The following is a 15,951-nucleotide window of genomic DNA, read 5'->3' as shown; positions in this document are numbered from 1 at the left end:
TGTCTCCATCTTCCTTAATTGTTCTCTCATTTATATAGACACGATTCATTTGATTTCTTCTCTCCGCTTACCTTATTCTCTTTTTGTTAATACTAAAGAGGTAAATTGATCATGAAAGTGAAAGGAAGGTAACAAAATTTGAGTGGAGATGGGGTACTGCCCCCATCTACGTGTATAAACCCAATATCGGGGGATTTTTACTTTTATTTATTTATGAAATAATTTTTTACTTTTCAATTATAGTTGACATACAATATTATATTGGTTTCAGGTATATCACACAGTGATTAGACATTATATAACTTAATGGAGTGGTCACCTTGAGAAGTCTAGTACCCATCTGACACCATGCATAGTTATTACAACATTACTGACTATATTCCCTGTGCTGCAGTTTATGTCCCTGTAACTATTTTTATAACTGGAAATTTATACTTAATCCCCTCACTTTTTTCATCGTTTCCCCTGGTTACCCTCCTCCCATCTGGCAATCATCAGTTTTCTGTATCTGTAAGTCCATTTCTGTTTTTTTCATTTATTCTGTTCTTTAGATTCCACATATAAGTGAGATCATATGACATTTGTCTTTCTCTGTCTGACTTATTTCACTCAGCATAATACCCTCTAGGTCCATCCATGTTGTTGCAGATGGCAAAATTGCATTCATTTTTATGGCTGAGTAATACTCTGTTGTATGTATGTACCACCTCCTCTTTATCCATTAAACTCAGTATGGTTTACTGCTCTTTTGCTTCATAGGGAGTGAACACATAGAGCTTTTATCCTTTGCTTGGAGTAGTCAGTGTTCCCCAGCACTGCTCATGGCTTGATCTGATTACCTGTGATCCTGGTGCCCTGGCTCTGGATTGATTGTGTGGTGGATTTCAGGTCTCACTATGAAGACCATTGCATTCTTCAGTGTTTGGAAATTCTCACTGATCCATCTATGTTTTGCTCTCTCTTTTGGCACTCTTCTCAGTTTTCAATCGCGAGATTATTAAATGCCAAAACCAAATCTTCTACCTTTAATACCTATGGGCCAATGAATTAAATCTCACGGTTAGAAACAATATTATAGAAGAAACAAGCACTTAAGTGGACTAACTTAAGTTTGATTTGTAGCTTTGCAACTAATAATATTATTCTTTTACTCCTGAATTGATTATGGCCACTTGTCACCTGTGACCACTTTTTAAGTGTGAATCATCTGTGAGAAACCACTTTGGTCTTGACACTTTCACACTCCCTCCAGCCTCGTGCCACCGTCTAGCTCCATCTGCTACTTCAGACCCATCATAACTAGGTCAGTTCATAAATTAGACGGAAGACGTCTGGCCCTTTCCATGTACTTCCCAGTGGTGACAGTCACATAACAGTTTTAGTCTATGGAGCTAAAAACACATGTTTTTTTTCCCTAAAGTCTTCACTTCAGATATTTTAGTTTTCTTACTTGTTTTATATGTTTTCGCTAATTTCAGGGCCCAGAGGCTACAAGAAGAAAAAAATAAAAGTGTGGCTGATGCTCTTAGGGCACGGGAGCTGGATATAAAGAAGATTGAGGAGACCTATGACCAGAAGCTCAAGAATGAAATTCTAAAGTAATTGTTGAGTGTTTTTAAAGAAGTAATGTTTGAATTAAGTTGATGGAAACATGGCAACACTAAAGTATAACATAACATTTTATGGCAAAAGTTGGTGTTTAAAAAAACACATTTTCATTGACAGTTAAGCCTTTCCTATGAGTATTGGAGTTAAGATAGTTTTAAAAGGATACAGTACAGAGAATAGCATCCTCTGCTTGAATTGAGGGCCTGTGCTTTGCTTTAGTTTTTAGGGCACCTTGTGACTTGTTCAGCTTGCACTGCTGATAAGCTATGAAATTGGAATTATAATCACTTTCAGTTCTCTTTTTCTCTACCCCTCTCATAATGCCACTGAGATGGGGATATCTGACAATTTATAAATTATTCTGCCTGTAGTCATAGTATTTGTCAGTAAACCTGTGCCTTGTAGTTCAAGATTCTACAGAGACAGAATCCAAAGAAACAAACTGAAATTAACTACATGAAGCAAAAATGATACAGGAAGAGGAAAATATAGACAGCTATGGTTACTATGGCTTTCCTGTAGCCTGAGTTCTGTTGCGTGACACTGACTAATGTCTTAGTGCAAAGACATTAAGCCCGTATGGTAACTTCTCTCTCCGGTGCTCAGTGTAGCATCTGGCACATAGTAAGTGTTCAGTTAATATTTACTGAGTAAATGAATGGCGAACAGATGACTCAACTCAGTTGCTCTGGGTACTTCTTAATCATTGGCCTCTTTATTGCCTTGCCCATAATTTGTCATTGGTAACTTCACTACATAGTATTTGCAAAGGTTTCTTGAGGTTATTCTTGAAAAGAATTCTAATAAAAAGAAATATAGCACCTCTCCATGTATCAGTTTTGAAATGAGGTTGTGATCTGTACATATTTTATGTCAGCTCCTCGAACACAGTAACAGACACGGAAGTATCTAGTTGGTAAATTTTTAGAGAGAAATGAATATATGTGCATGGGTACTTTACATACCCATGGAGAGAGAGCATGAACTGTTTGGTGTTATTTGTCTGGCTGGGTAGCAGCTGTGACTTTGGCAGGTGTTGGAGTTTGGAGGATATTCACCACAGCAGTGCTTTTCTTTCCTTTCTGCCATCTCCGAACCAAAAAGTCAGCTAGTAACAGTTGGTGGAGATAAGTAAAACTGCGTGGAAATGTGCCTTTTGGTATTGCTAATTCAGATATAAAGGTTTTGGCAGTTGGCTCCCAGCACTGTAGGGGTGGGGAGGTAGGCAAGTGGTTTGGAAATGACTGACTTCTTATCTTTGGGGAGTTAGACTCAGTTGTACGAAAGTGGCAAGAACAATGGGATAAGTGTGTTTGAAGCAAGGGGGAGTATTTTGAGGGGGGTTAATGGCAATGTGTCTTTTACTGTAATACATTTTTTTTATTTAAACATTCTCCGTATTTTTTTATGACACCTCGTATGGAGTATGAATTTAACTTAACTTACTTCTTGATATCAGTCCAGACCATCTGAGGAATAATTGCTCAATAACCTCACAAGTTTGGGGACCTCATTTACAAGATTGCAGCAGGCTTTCACTGGACCTTTTATGTTCAGAATTTGGATCTCTGGCCTTGACGTTTATGTGTTACCATGTTCAGTACCCTTATGCGTTGATAGGAATCCGTCCAAGAAAGTAAAAAGAAGTTCATTTTTAGTCATTCTGATTCTCAGGTATCAACTGGAACTAAAGAACAGCTACATCGCTAGAACTAACAGACTGATGGAAGAAGAAAGGAAGAATAAAGGTGATTCTTAAGGGGGGAGACTGTTTTTCAGTTCTGATGTAGGTTCTTAGCTTCCTAAGCTGAGTCTGTTCTATATTCTTAAAATACATACACCTTGGGCCGGCCGAGTGGCTCAGTTGTTTAAGAACTTGCTCAAGAGTGCGAGCTCTGAGCAACAGGGTTGCTGGTTCGATTCCCGGCCCGAGCTAAGCTGCCACTGAGCTGCCAACATATACCTTATACTTCACTTTTACTGCAAAATTACCCATTTTTTGTCCTTTAATTTTACAAAATTAAAAAAATATTCATTGTCTTTCACTGTGTTTTTGGAAACCTTCATGTTTAACCTTTTGTACAGTCACAAAGGCCACTGATTTATCGGCAGGATTTTATCCAATTTTATTATTATTTTTTTATGAGAAAAATACTATGTCAAAAATGACCCTTAACCTGAGAGGAAGTAGGGTATTCAGGTTTTTTTTCCCATCCTCCTACCTCCTCCCCTTTGATAGTCATCGGCTTGTTCTCTATATCTGTGGGCCTGTTTCTATTTTGTTTATTCATTGGTTTTGTTTTTTTAGATTGCACATATAAGTGAAATCATACAGTATTTGTATTTCTCTGTCTGACTTATTTCACTTAGCATAACACCCTCTAGGTCCATCTATGTTGTTGTAAATGACAAGGTTTCATTCCTTTTTATTGCTGAATAACATTCCATTGTGTATTTGTACCACACCTACTTTACCCATTCATCTATTAGTAGCCATCTAGGTTGCTTCTATCGTCGGAAAAGTCATGACGTATTTTGTCTGTTTTTCAAAGGACATTTATTTATATAAAGAACAAAGATCAATCAATGATATATTGCCCGTTTTGTTCGCTAACCTTTTGCCATCTTTCAGTGAGCTTCATAATTCCTCATTCATAGAAAGACCTTTCTTTATTTGCGAAAAACTGAACAAGGTGCTGATTTACAGCCTCATCTGAATTGACCGTTATACCACGCAAGGAGTTTTGAAGAGAGCGAAACAAGTGGAAGTCTGATGGCGCAAGGTCAGGCGAGTATGGTGGGTGTGGCAACACATCCCATCGAAGCTCCAATAATTTTTGACGGGTGATCAAACTTCTGTGTGGTCTCGCATTGTCGTGATGGAACACAACTCCTTTACAATTAACAAGCTCTGGACGTTTCTGGATGATGGATTCGTTCAAACTGTCCAATTGCCTACAGGACACATTCGAATTGATTGTTTGGTTCCTTGGTAGGAGCTCGAAAAACACAACACCTTTAAAATCCCACCACACTGAGAGCATAACCTTCCTCTGATGAATGTCTGCTTTCGATGTCGTTTGAGGCGAATCAGCACGTCGGACCAAGACTGTTTGCACACCACATTGTTGTAAACAATCCACTTCTGATCACCAGTTATCAGTCACTTCAAAAAAGGATCGTTTTCCTCACGTTTAATGAGCATATTGTAGATGTTTATACGCGCTGTCAAATGAACTTCTTTGAGTTCATGCAGAACCCAAATATCGAGCTTGCTTATATATCCCAACTTCTTCAGGTGGTCGTGAATGCTTGAATGATGGATGTTCAATGTTTCTGCAATCTCTTGTGTATCGTGGGTTTGACTCGATCGATGCCTTTATTTTGTGATCATCAACCTTGGTGGGCCTCCCTGACCGAGGAGCGTCGTTGAGATCAAAATCACCAGTATGGAATTTCGTGAACCATCGTTGGCACTGACGTTCTTGTAGAGCATTGTCACCATAAACTTTATGCAACTTTTCACAAGCTTGACGCGCGCGCATTCTTCCTTTTATAGAAGTAAAACAGTAAAATATGGCAAAAATGCAGAGTTTGGTCTTCCATCTTCAATTTGCTAAATCTCCAAAAGTCAACTAAATCGCTCAATTTTATTTTTAGAATGAAGCTAGAGCTGTCAGCTGTCAAATGACATAGCAATAGCATAGATGCGAATGACTCTAGTACTTCCAAAAATGAACTAGCACAGTTTGTTGCAAACATGCGTCATGCCTTTTCCGACAACCCAATATATCTTGTAATGCTGCATAGTACTAGTAATATAATGCTTCCATATTACTAGTAATGCTGCAATGAACATAGGGGTGCATATATCTTTCCAAATTAGTGTCTTTGGTTTTTTTGGATAAATATCCAGAAGTGGAATTGCTCAATCATATGGCAGGTCTATTTTTAATTTTATGAGAAATCTCCATACTGATTTCCATTGTGGCTGCACCAATTTGCAGTCCACCAACAGTGCACCAGTGTTTCCTTTTCTCAACATCCTTGCCAGCAGTTGTTGTTTGTTGATTTATTGATGATGGCCATTCTGACAGGTATGAGGTTGGTTTTAATTTGCATTTCTCTAATGATTAGTGACATTGAGCATCTTTTCATATATCTGTTGGCCATCTGTATGTCCTCTTTGGAGAAATGTCTATTCAGGTCCTCTGCCATTTTTTTAATGGATTGTTTGTTTTTTTGGTGTTAAGTTGTAAGAGTTCCTAATGTATTTTGCATATTAGCCCCTTGTCAGATGTATGATTTGCAAATAGCTTTTCCAATTCAGAAGGATGTCTTTTTGTTTTTGTTTTTTTAAGATTTTTATTGGGGAATTGGGGGATGGGAACAGTGCTGGGGAATTGGGGGAAGGGGAACAGACAAGTTGCTGTCGTTTTGTTCTTCAGTCTAGTTGTGGAGGACGTTGCTTCACTGGCCCACGTTGGCACCATCATTGTGCTCTTCCCCGGGTGAGGCAGATCAGTCGCCGGCTTCTGGATGGCCGCTCACGCTGGCTGCTGGCTACACACGGTAGCCCATGGCAACCCACTGCCACAGGGGCTGCAGCCTGTGCTGTCACTGGTGACTCACGGCAGCCCAGCTCCAGGTTGAGCTGTTGGTCAGCATCTTAGCTGTAGAGGGCAGTGTCACTGGCCCTCATATGTGGGATCTGAACCGGGGCCCTCTGGCATCCCAAGCCAGCTCTTAACCATCGCGCCACTCGGCTGGCCCAGGATGTCTTTTTGTTTTGTTGGTTTCCTTTTCTGTTCAAAAGCTTTTTAGTTTGATGTTGTCCCATTTGTTTATTTGTTCTTTTGTTGATTTTTCTCTGGGGAGACAATATCCAAAAAAATATTGCTGAAAGCAATGTCAGAGAGTTTACTGCCTATGTTTTCTTCTAGGAGTTTATGATTTCATGTCTTACATTTAAGTCTTTAATCTACTTTGAGTTTATTTTTGTATATTTTGTATATTTTTATATATTTGAATATATTTTGATAAATAAATCGGTGATTGTCAAGAATGTGGCAGCAGCTTACTGCTGTCTGGTAAATGTTAATCATGAGACTCTTCATTTTTGCTAATAGAAAATTTTATTTTAACTTCTCTGTCCCCTGTGACGCATTTCCTTATTTTTTTTTTACTTCTAATATATTTTTATGCTTCATTATATTTTCACTTGACACATAACCTCCTAAACTGTTGTATCCATTAGCCCAGGACTAGGAATATTGGATAACATTTCAGTCTCTAGGTATTTTACAATACATTTCAGTGTTTCTAGGTACTTGCTGATGACAAGAAGTTGAACTTTGGTGGAAAGTTCAAAGGAATTCTTGAAAGTAAACTAGGGCTGGGTACTTGATGTTGACCTGTGAGGTTACTCAGTGCGTGTCTGCTCCTTTGTGGCTATCTGGAGGAGAGTGACACTTCTTTAGGAATTAGGACCATCATGTATTCAGCAAATTATTTTTTGATGATGTATCTACATAGACTTGTGTTAGATGAAGAGAAAATGACAAAATTGTGACTACAGAATTGTAACACACAAACCTTTGTCTTTAAGGAAATTTAGATCTGTTGGCATGAGGGCTCTGAGCAGATAGATGGTGTGACTCTGTTTAGCAGGAGGAAATTCACCACATATATGACCATTGTATCTAACTTCCTGTCACCTGTTGGGTAACAGGGCTCATTTCTTGCTTGCTGATTTTCTGTGATTTTAGATTATGAAATAATGGTCAGTAGGTCTGACGTGCTGGCCATAAATTATTAAATTACTTTTGTATTCACTAGGAAAACATGATGTTTAATTGGTTGGCTCTTTTTTACAGAAAAAGCTATACATTTGCAAGAGGAACTCACAGCTGTTAATTCAAAAAAGGAAAAACTCAATCATTATGTAAATCGTGTGAAAGAACTTGAGGTAATTGTTAAGCCAATTATTTTTTTTTAAATCGATGTTAGACAATATATGAAATTTTAGTTTTAGCCATACATAGTTTATCTTAAGTTATACCCTTGGTGTGTTTGGACTGTTCATTATGTGACAGAGAAGGTGATGGCTGAACTTCAGTTAATGCAGTAGTTCTTCATTTTAATCTTAGTCTCCTGGAGGAATGTGGAAAGAGTACATCCTTTGAGGCCTGGAGATCTGCTTGAGTCCTGTTGCTCCCTTACTGCATGTGTGCCTTCGGGCAAGCTCTCTGACCTCTGATACCGTAGCCATAAACTTTGGGATATTGCCCACGTGCAGTGCTTGTTGAGGGACTTTTGTGAGCTGATTTATGTGCCGAGCATATAGCAGCTGGCCAGCACACATTACTTTCTACCTCAGCCTCTTCGCCCTTCCCATCAGCAGCAGGTACAATTCCTATCCTCACATTGGGATCTTACACATGAAAACAGAATGAGATGCGTTTTTCACATGCCACTGTTGCTTTATTTCTGTTCACACGTGTTTGCAATCTGAAGGACAGAGCTGGGACTTTAGGTACTTAACATATACTCTGTATATAAAATTTATTTTTGGAACTGTAATGATTATTTGAGAACTTTGTAGGGTTTTGTATACAAACATTATACTAAGGAAAGCACCCTACAGCATGTCTGTGATATGTGACCTTTTCATATTTACGAATAAATTATCGCCACAATGTGTGATTGCGGTTGGGGCCTTTGTTGCATCTGGAAGATGGGGTGATAATGAGAAGCACTTAGTTTGTAGGACAGGGTTCTACATAAGTCAAGTTGGATGAACTCCCCCTGCCCCAATTCTAGGGCAAAAGATGCCTTTCACTGTTGCAGTTAGGGTCTTGTCGTTGCGGAAAACCAGACTTCTGTCAAGTGGCCATAATTACATCGTGCCACCCAGCTTCACCAGCCTGCCAGCTCTCGCTTAAGCAGTACTGCTAAGTCATTGTTCCAAGATAAGTTTTACTTTGTCAATTTTGTAGATTGAGCTAGAGTCTGTCAAAGCCCAGTCTCTGGTGATAACAAAGCAAAACCACCTGCTGAATGAAAAGATGAAAGAAATGAGTGACTATCCACTGCTGAAAGAAGGGAAACTGGAGCTTCAGGCGCAAATTAAATTACTTAAACAACAACTGGAAGAGAGTAGAAATGAAAACTTGAATCTCCTAAACCGTACGTCTTTTTCCTTGATTTGTATGTTTTTGTAATTCATATTCACTTAGTGTTTTGAAACTGTGCTTTGTACCTGTAAGGGAGGCTTCAATAGGGAAATTTTTATAAAATTAAGATTCTCGGCCTGAAGGTACTTTCCTTTTGCTTGCTATTGAATAATTATTAGTGTCACTAAGAAGAAATATTTTTAAACTGTACAAATCTGCCCCTCTGGATAGTACCAGACTCCCCTTGGGCTCTGCTGGTTGAGTTTGGCCAGTGGGGACACCCTCAGGTTCTGGGACGGTGGGATGAGAGTGAGGTTGATGGTACCCACCCCTGCCACCTCTGTGTACAGTGGCTCTGGCTGGCCCTGCGCCTCTCAGCCAGGCAAGATCCCAGTGCTTGGGGCATGGCCTCGCCAGTTCTGAGAATTCCTCCCTCCCCGGCCATCGAGGCCCAAGGAGCGGGAAGAGCGTGGCCTCTTGACTAGCCCAGGGAACGGCACCATCCTTTGTGCCTACCCTACATGAAGTGCCCTTTATTAGGGGGTCCCTGCTGACCCCAGTGGGGCAACTCCATCTGCTCTCTGCCTGGACCCCGGTACCACTGACAGATGCACGGACTGGACCTCGGGCAGCTATCAACAGGCTTTGATGGAAGGCTCCTTCTGTGCCTTCTGTGCATGGCAGAGGGGAGAGGCGGGCTTTCAAGTTAAGTGGAGGATCGGAAAGCTTTTACCTGGAGCCGGACTATGTAGAGTAGTCAAGTTTGCATTTACATGCCTCCTGTTCTTTTGTTCTGAAATTTGTGAATCAGAATTGCTCCTAGTCTACTTAATACAATTCATGTAACATAATCACATGCGTACAAAGAAAAGGGAGAACAGTTTAACATCTCTTCAGCTGCTTTTGTTAAGTGAAATGGGAGAACTTCAGGTTGGTACTGACCAGGCTTTTCTGCCCCCTTAGGAATGGCTCAGCCATCTCCTGAGCTGGTAATTTTTCAGAAAGAATTAAAGAAAGCAGAAAATGCTATCGCATTGGAGCATAAGGAGTTTGAAGCCCACAAGCAAGCTCTGCACAAACAGCTGCAAAAGGAAGTGAGTACTGCTCCTTGCTCGGCCCGCTGTTGTGCCAGGCACTTGTAGACGGGTAAACTTGGCATATGTCACACCAGCGTACGTCATTGATTTTAACATAAAAAATTACTCCCCCAATGTGCTGAGGGTATCTTTCTCATCTGAGAAAATTCTCAAGCGATTATGTGACTTTATATGCATAATAGTAATAAAATGCTGAGGAAAGCAAACACACCTACACACAAAATTATCCAAGTCCTGATGGTGCCCACTGTTTTAAATGTCTCCTCATTCTCGCCCTGGGCTTAGAAATCTTGACACTCTTTCTGATGTCCCCCTCATGTCTTGGAGTGGTTGTTCTTTGAGATAGTGAAGGAAGGAGGTGGGAAACGGGTTTGCGTGTTCTGTTGTCCTTTTCTAGGAACCCGTGGATTACAGGTGTAAAGCTGCTCAGAATTGGCAAAACAGAAAAAGAGAATAAGCCCAAAAAGAGAATTGCTCCTTTGGAAGTGCGGTGCGATTTCTTTTACGTTGACTTCTTTTCCTTCTCCACATCTTTGCAGATTGAGCATTCTGCACAGCTGAAGGCCCAGATATTAGAGTACGATGGCTCTGTGAAGAGGCTAACTGTGCAGGTGGCCGATTTAAAATTGCAACTGAAACAAACTCAGACAGGTTAGAGACCTTGGTAACCTATAAACGGGTGTGTGTAAAGCTTTCGATGGTGGTGGAAATATAATGATAGCTACTCATTGAATGTTCAGTAGCTCGCACAGTAGGGGAAAAGCCATAGAAGTATGTGTCATCTTAGAAGTAAAACTCCCTGTCCATTTCCGGAATGCCACTTGGGTTATCAGCTAAAGCGACTTGCCTTCACAGGTGTCCCATGTCTTGGGAGAGCCTTAAATCCCAAATAGGAAAGGCGTGGCAGTGACGCAGAAGTCCCCACGTTCACCCTGGACCTGGGCTTTTCTTTTATATTTGTTACCCTGATAATAAGACCACTCGGCTCTTCGGTGGTTAGACACACTCCTTGACACATGAGTAAATGCGAATATGGGACAAGCAGGGAGGCCCAGCAAAAGAGCGTTGCCACTGGAGTCAGAAACCTGATTTTGCTTTCGCACCCGAATTTTGAAGTTAGTTGTTTGCCCTTGGGCATGTTGAACTTCCTTGGACCACAGTTTCCTTATCAGTCCTGGGGATGGGTACCTGCGGGCCATGGTGAATGAAGATGGAATGGGGTGGGTCCCGCACTCGGAATGATCCTGCTGTCCTTTTATCGCATGTGTTCACTGTGGATGCGTGATGTCTGCTTCCTACTTCATGAGAAGGTGTACTGAAGCTTAGATGCCTTCTTTCGCTGCTTTCAAGCCCAGAGGACATTTCTGTGTTTTACCAGTCGATCTGATTTCTCACACACCCTGGTTCTGAGCCTTCCTCAGTTCCCATTTGCACCCTCTCCTCCTCAGTCCTTGTTCCCTTCTCCTGCACTGGTTTATTTTTATCTCTTTACTCATTTCTTCTCTTTCCTGTTCCTCATTTCCTCGCAACAGTTCTGTTTGCCAAACTGCCCACAGCTAAAATCATAGCGCTCTTGTATCACGAAAAATAGTTTAATGAGGATGGAACCGTTTTGAACGCATGCATTGCCCACTACAAGCATGCGTCCTGGAGACATTGCAGGACAGCGGCCGCCACACGGACTGGCTTTGCATGGCCTGCTTTTGTGTTAGGAAATCCCAGTGTCTAGACGCTTTGCTAACTGTGACCAGCCCCGGTTCCCCATCTGTAATACGGGAGCAGTGATAGCTGTGGGCCCTCAGCCTTGGTGTGACTACAGGTCCTCCTCCCCTTATCTGAAACCTGGACCCTGAACTCAATTTTGCCACAGCCCTGGGAGTTCTGGGCAGCATCCTGTAGGGAAACATGCAGATTAATTCGCAGTCAAATGTATGACTAACCATGCTAGGTAGAAGAATAAAAATTATTGTGGGTTTGTTTGCATCAATTCAGGTCAAGTGTATCGACCAGATGAGTTCTGGCCTGGTTAGGCTTCGCGGCCAAATTATTATGAATACATTTTCAGTTCTCAGAGCTTTTTAGATTTCAAGATTGTGCATAGTGAATTGTGAAATAGTGTCATGGTTAAGAAAGAAGGCCTGTGAACTGACGCTCTCAATGAATGTTAATAAGTATTAGCATCACCCTGGCTTCAGAAACTGTTTAATGTGCAAGTTTGTCCTTATTAGTACCTTGTTTCCTTTTTCAAAACAAATAGTACTCAGGTATATCTCAGTTCTGTTCTCCTTTTATCTCCCCCTCGTCTCTCACGCTACCTCTGTCACCTGCAGCCCTAGAGAATGAAGTGTACCGCAAGCCAAAGCAGTCGCTGATGCATCGTTCTGTCAGCGGTTTCGGGGTGCCCTCCGATGGTGACAGAAGCGGGAATTTCTTGAAAAATCCTCTGGAACAGGAAATGCTGATGGCAGGCACAGTTACCCCTGTGGTCGCACGTTATCCAGAGGCGAGCATGGACGGCGGCTCCCCCGATTCAGACCTTGAGTTTGTAGCCAGCACCAAGGCAAGAATGAAGGAGCTGGAGCAAGAGGCCGAGCGCCTGGAGAAAGCTTTCCAAGATTACCATCGAAGAGTGAGTCAGTACCCTGCCGCTAAGCGCCCAGTGGCAGCCAAGAGCCGATCAGCCCTGCACTTGCCTGGAACTCTCAAGAGCATTAGTTCAAGTACCTCCGAAAGGCGTATTTTTGCAGAGGATGGTGCCATGTCCCAGCATCCTCTGGTGGGCGACACAACAGAAACGCTGACGGGCAGCGCGGCCTCACGGCCCTGCAGAGGCACTGGCAGACGCCTCTCTTCCATTCCCCTTGCCAAAGCTAAACGAAGCCTTGATGGCAAAATGCATCTGGAAGGTGAGCTTCTGCAAAAAGGGTTGTAGGATGCTCTGGACTTGGATCCTCAGTAGCCCTCTTGTCTGGGTAGTACTGCCGTCGACAGCAGGAAGGAGCGGAAAGCGCATGCGTAGCTGGGCCTGCGCAAGCCCTAGCCCAGGCACGCGTGTCCTCTGTACTTCTGCTGCTTGCTGACAGCGGTGTCAAGCCCAGGGCACAGGGTCGGTGTGGGAGGCAGTGGGATAGAGTAGAAGTTCCAGCACTGGGCTTGGCACCCAGAGGTGCTCAGAGTGTTGACAGTGGCTTTCCTCTATCGCTGATTAGTTTTCTACATTTTATTGTTATCACTGCAGTTTCATGTAGGTGCTTGAATCGTTAATTCTGTGGATCATTTATGCATCATACCCCGCTGTTTGCAAGGATAATGGAGTTTGTTTTCAAAGGAATAGAACCCTGGAAACTGCGTTGCTTTTTTCTCTGTGTAACTTGTAATATCCTTGCCCTGGTTTCTTGTGCTTCTTAGGCCTGGGCCGGTCCGCTGTTGCCCCTAGTCCTTGTCCTGACAGAACGCCCCAGCTTTCACCCGCCGAGTCTAGGCACAGCCCTTCTGTCCACTCGCTCCCCAGGTCTTTGGAGCACAAGGCCAGGTAAGGATGCGTTCCGGAGGCCTCAGCCGAGTCTGGTTAGTGGCACGGGGCTCGGCCTTCACTTGTTTGGTTTTTAGCACCATGTGGCAATATAGACTTTGTGATCAGATTAGTAGATGATGTGTGAGCTTTGAGAATCATCTGAGTTACCTGGAAAAAATTCCTTTAGGCAAGTAGGTCATTTCTATTTGTTTGCTAAACTTGACATATAGAATATGTGCTGTGGTATCAATAAACAGCTTCATAGTTCCATGAATAAACTCAGTTTAAAAAGAAAAAAAACCGAATGTACAAAAATCTGCAAAAGCACATAAGTTCAGTTTATTTTAAAACTTGAAACAGTTTCACACATCACTAAAAAGTCATTTAAAAGGTATTTTGGGGGTGACTGGTTAGCTCAGTTGGTTGGAGCATCCTGCTGATAGCATCAGGGTTGCCGGTTCGATCTCCGCATAGGCCACTGTGGGCTGCGTCCTCCTTAAACAGATTAAGTATAAACAAAATTCTAATTTGTCTATTGAAATAATTTCGAAAGTGGTGGGGGTCCTAGGGGACGGCTGCTAAAGCAGGATGGAGTAGATGTGTTTAGCAGCTGGGCAGTGGGTTGCCTGGGCTGGGATTTGAGTCTCCTAGGGACTCCTGCCTGTGCCTGGTCCCACTGCGGGAGATTCTGATCCTTAGTTCTGGGCTCCAGCCTGGGCATCTGCATTATCAATTCAGGTCGACTGTACAGAGTTGAAAGCTGCTACGTGTGCCCCTCATGGTCCTCAAGCATGTGCCCTTTTTTTTTAATATCACTCTCTCGTGGTAAAGCCAAGAGGAAAGACGAGACCACGTGCTGAGTTGGGGCACTTGCATGCACATGGGGCTTGTGGTATCGCATCTTCAACAGGCTCTGGGTGGATGGTGTGGAGAATTGGTTTTCTTCAAAATGTTTTGTGGTTCTGGACAAAGTAAACTGTTGGGAACACCATTGCAAGTGCAACAAGGTAGCACCACCTCACAGCATGAGGCGATTATGAGGGCGGCCTGAGCTAACGTGTGGTGCAGGTCGCTCTGCTCTCGTGGGAACAAATAATTTTCTAAAACATTTTCTCTGGTCACTAAAGGCTTTTCATCATCCTGTGCTCTTGGGTTTTAACATTACTAAAGCTTCACATTCACGGATTTTATTCTTCCAATCCAGCCTTTATGAAAGACAAAGTGAACTTCAAGACAAAACTGAATCTTCAGATCCAGACAAGCTACCTTTTAAGGATAATGAGGAATTTGAATCATCTTTTGAATGTAAGTTCAAATATAAGTACTTTTGATAAGTTGCAAATGTAGAAAGCTTAGTTTTGGTAAAACATATCCATTGCTCTACAAACCAGTTACAAATTAGGACATTTGCATTTTGTGATAAAGCCATAAATATAGATATATTGCCTCGTATTTGTATCACAAAGATTTTCAGTTACATTTGAGTTCCATTTGTAAAAAAATTCAGGATAACCAATAATTTCGAAGTTGGAGCTAAGCCCACAAGTGCACCCGTAACTTAATTTATCAAGCTCGAGGTTGCCCCTGATTTAACATACATGATTTTTTAATTTGTTTTTGCTCTTTTTTTATGGAATGTGAAGATGCTGAGTTATTTTTCTTTACATTATACGGATTCTGTCCACTGCTTCAGATTTAGAAAACCCCTTCTTAGTGAAAGAGTGGAGGTGAAAGTATATTAGCTTCGTTGTCCAGCCACTGGTGTCCCAGCTCTGGCCCTGTCTTAGATCGTTCCACCTGGGAGCCTCCTGTTTAAGTATAAAACTGGGGTGTATTTTCCACCATCTCTGAGGTTCTTCCCAGCTGGGGAAGTCTTTATGTTTGTATATAACCTATCGTTTAGTCTTGTATGCCTCATCAGCAAGTCTGAAAGTATTTTGAACAGTTAAATGAGAAGGCTTAGTCAGATTTGCAAATTCTTTGTAACTTTAACAGCTTTGTTAACTCATTGATATGTAAATAGAATTTAAATGATTATCAGTAAGCCAGGTGAATTCTTCTCCATCACTTCCTGTTGAGTTACAAATCTAATTTTACAAACAAATCTAATTCTTTAAAGTGTAAGAACACTTTGAGAAGCCAATACATCATCAGGCAGTTACACTGAAAATGTCTTACTTAGAATTCTGTAAGGACGGGCTGGCTGGTTGCTTTGGCCCAAACTTGAGTGCTCCGCGATGAGTTACCCCACACTACCTGCACTCCCTTCCCTCGCTGTTGTTCTGAAAGACTCCTGAGACACTGTTTGCGCCTTGTGTAGTTGCAGGGGACATGCCAAAGCAGTCTGAAGCGGATGGCCTCCGTACTGCTGGCGACATGCCCCATTTGGACGCAGCTCCTGCCAGAGCTGTCTCCTGTCACTACCCAAGTAAGTTTCTCTTTGTTTTAACTAACAGGTAGCGTAACTGCATACTGAACGCCAGTCTGTGCCCTGTAAATTATTTCACGTATTTTTTTTAAGGTTTTTTTTGGGGAATTGGGGGAGGGGAACAGCCAA

General features: G+C 42.0%; 1 protein-coding gene across 6 annotated transcripts in view; it reads left to right on the top strand.

Moving 5' to 3' along the window:
* OFD1 (OFD1 centriole and centriolar satellite protein) overlaps positions 1-15,951 on the top strand; it is a 35,616-nt gene that overhangs the window by 15,996 nt on the left and 3,669 nt on the right. For 5 of the 6 annotated variants that reach the window (XM_019630668.1, XM_019630667.1, XM_019630666.1 and 2 more), the window contains 10 exons: positions 1,479-1,598; positions 3,283-3,356; positions 7,485-7,576; positions 8,607-8,796; positions 9,747-9,877; positions 10,420-10,531; positions 12,211-12,786; positions 13,289-13,412; positions 14,599-14,699; positions 15,715-15,822. In XM_019630668.1, coding sequence (XP_019486213.1) covers positions 1,479-1,598; positions 3,283-3,356; positions 7,485-7,576; positions 8,607-8,796; positions 9,747-9,877; positions 10,420-10,531; positions 12,211-12,786; positions 13,289-13,412; positions 14,599-14,699; positions 15,715-15,822 — 1,628 coding nt within the window. The remainder of the gene's footprint in view (positions 1-1,478; positions 1,599-3,282; positions 3,357-7,484; positions 7,577-8,606; positions 8,797-9,746; positions 9,878-10,419; positions 10,532-12,210; positions 12,787-13,288; positions 13,413-14,598; positions 14,700-15,714; positions 15,823-15,951) is intronic. The other variant, XM_019630669.1, reaches the window with a different exon arrangement.

The sequence above is a fragment of the Hipposideros armiger genome, unplaced genomic scaffold (assembly GCF_001890085.2).
Source record: "Hipposideros armiger isolate ML-2016 unplaced genomic scaffold, ASM189008v1 scaffold_927, whole genome shotgun sequence".
In the NCBI taxonomy this organism is placed as follows: Eukaryota; Metazoa; Chordata; class Mammalia; order Chiroptera; family Hipposideridae; genus Hipposideros; species Hipposideros armiger.
This window is presented reverse-complemented; position numbering and strand designations above follow the sequence as displayed.